The following is a 2,593-nucleotide window of genomic DNA, read 5'->3' as shown; positions in this document are numbered from 1 at the left end:
GGGGAAGGACACATATGTAATACCCTTTGTAATACTTTAAGCGAAAAATAAAAAATAAAAAATAAAAAATAAAAATAAATAAATAAATAAATAAATAAATAAAAAATAAAAGAAGCTGTTAAAAAAAAAAAAAAGGTTGTTCGGGAGAAAGGGGAAAGTTGTTCCAGAACGTCCAGGGAAAACCTTTATCACCTGTCTTCCATGTAATCGCCCAGGTGGTCGCCCAGAACGCTTGACTATGATGTATGTATTTTGTTAGCTTAGTCCTTGAGTCCCACCTTTTGCTCTTTATTGATCTTAAGCTCTGCGTTTTGAAAACTAGTTGGAGTACACAGGAGTGTGGAAATTTGGTTAAATTGATACTTATTTTTTTTTCCTCAACAGTGGAAAGCAGAAAAATTAAGAGGAAGAATCGTGCTTTGGAAAAACTGCCTGGTTCTTCAGCGGAACAGTTTTCTGGGGATCTCTGGATCCACCGAAGCCAAAAAGCAAGGGCTAATTTTCTCCAGTGAATCAGGTTTCCTCATGAATCTCCCACTTTGAGAGATGGATGGGACGAGGGACCTATGTTTATCCTTGCAGCTTTCTGCTCATCTTATGAAGTATTTTACATAGTATTTACTGCTATTTATTAGCTGCTATTTTATTTCTTATGCTATTGAAATATTTGTCAATTGACTAAATAGTGAATCCAGAATCACTGGTTGTTACTCTTTCAAGGTGACTGGTTTATTTCTAGAACATGTTCCTGAGAACATTATTGAAAAGGCTGTAGATTCAATAGGTGAATGATCTTTCGTTGGAATGCTATATATGAAGATAATCTGTAATCCCCAGTCTTCTCGTGAAATTGTAACTATTTAGTACCATTTTTTGAAATGAGAGAATTTCCTTACTCTTTATCCTGGGATCCTATTTCAATTATATTGCATTAGAAAGCTGGACACATCATACAGCTATCAGTATAGAATATATTTCCTTATTTAGAATTTCTAAATTTTTAAATTCTATAAGGATTAATATATTATTTTCCTATAACTTTAGACATTTGATGTCTTCTTAGTATGGCATAATGTCATGACTTACTCATTAATCTTTGACTTTTATATTGTATTTATTAACTATTTTATTATGAGTACTATAATTTTAATCACTAAATATTTGCTTTGGATGAAGAAACTAGGAAATAGGTAAATTCCTTATTGCTAGTTTCTTTATAAATACATTGTTTTAGTATTCTTAAGAATAAGACAAACTTAATAGTCTGTACTCTGAAATTTTTGAAAATATATCTGAGCTAGTTGAATATAAACTCATCAGTTAGTTTTCAAAAAATACACAGCACTGCTAAGATTTGTAATGCTTATGTTGTATCTTTTAAGGGTTTGACAATTTTGTTATAAAGAATTATAGATGCATCACATTTACTATGTTAAAATTGTACTTTTTAACTGTGTGTCTCATTGGTTTATAGAACCTTTTTATTCTTTGGAAAAAAATAAAAGATTTAAAAACTTTACTCATGTTGTTTCTTCTTTCTTATAGTGTTAAAAAAATTGTGTTTTTCTGTAATTCTACCTTATTTTGAAAATTATGCTGCTCTCTGGCTATCAGAAAGAACCCTTATTTCCCAATGCATTGCATTTGTTCAGCCTTTCCAGTTACCCCTTCATAGTACCATAGCCTGTTGGTTCCTTAGAAAACACAAGTTTCCCTACCTTAAATCCTCAACTGGCTTCCTATTTCCTAGGCATGAAATAGAAGTTTAGAAGGATGGCAAATTATGTTCAGTCTCATCCAACTCCTGGTTACTCCTTCAGCTTCACTTTTCCTTCCCATCTTTGCAGTCAAGTGTTTAGTTTTTGCCTGGATCCGTGCGTTTGCATTTGCTAGGGCTCCAGCTAGAAGTAGCTTTCATCTTCTGCCTCTAGGAGGAAGCTTACCCATCCTTCTGCACTCAGCTCAAGCAATACCTCCACAAAGTTTTCCTTGACACTCCCAGCAGAATTCATGGTTTCTATTTTGATGTTTCCATAGCATCTTCTAGATATTTGAATTTATTTTAATAGTGAATATTGCATTGTTTTCCCTTGTTTAGAAGTTTCCTTACCCTACTCTACTAAGGGCTCTCCCGGAACATCAACCATATTTCATTTCCCTCTGCATCTCCCATACCTGACATAGATTGGTTTAGTGAATTAATAAATTATCCAGAACCTCGGGTTGCCACTGTCCTAAAATCAATAACTTGGATCATGCTAAATGTTAAATAAATTTAATTCCTTTACCCTCTTTTCTCCTTCTAGTCTATAAGCAATCCAACAAGACCTTGACACATGCAGCCCCTCAACATATAGTACCTACCTCTCCTTTTTACCTGGCTAAGTCCATCCCTTCCTTTGAGGGCAGTTCACCTGTCATTTAGGGCTTCTCTGACCCTTTCCTTCACCACATTAATGCTCTTTTTATATTCTCTCATAAAACTTTGTTCTTTTCCTTTATAAAATTCTGTCACAAACATGACTATAGAGTCTACTGAGACTATATATATATGTGATTATTCATTTAGTGTTTATTCCAACTTCACTATATG

General features: G+C 33.6%; 1 protein-coding gene across 1 annotated transcript in view; it reads left to right on the top strand.

Moving 5' to 3' along the window:
- The window catches only part of LOC106698092 (C-X-C motif chemokine 6-like), a 2,553-nt gene extending 1,098 nt beyond the window's left edge, over window positions 1–1,455 (top strand). Inside the window, exon 4 of the mRNA XM_023758661.1 lies at window positions 385–1,455. Within this exon, the coding sequence (XP_023614429.1) occupies window positions 385–403 (19 nt within the window). The 3' untranslated portion in view covers window positions 404–1,455. The remainder of the gene's footprint in view (window positions 1–384) is intronic.
- Window positions 1,456–2,593: the final 1,138 nt, after the last annotated feature.

The sequence above is a fragment of the Myotis lucifugus genome, unplaced genomic scaffold (assembly GCF_000147115.1).
Source record: "Myotis lucifugus unplaced genomic scaffold, Myoluc2.0 scaffold_136, whole genome shotgun sequence".
In the NCBI taxonomy this organism is placed as follows: Eukaryota; Metazoa; Chordata; class Mammalia; order Chiroptera; family Vespertilionidae; genus Myotis; species Myotis lucifugus.
This window is presented reverse-complemented; position numbering and strand designations above follow the sequence as displayed.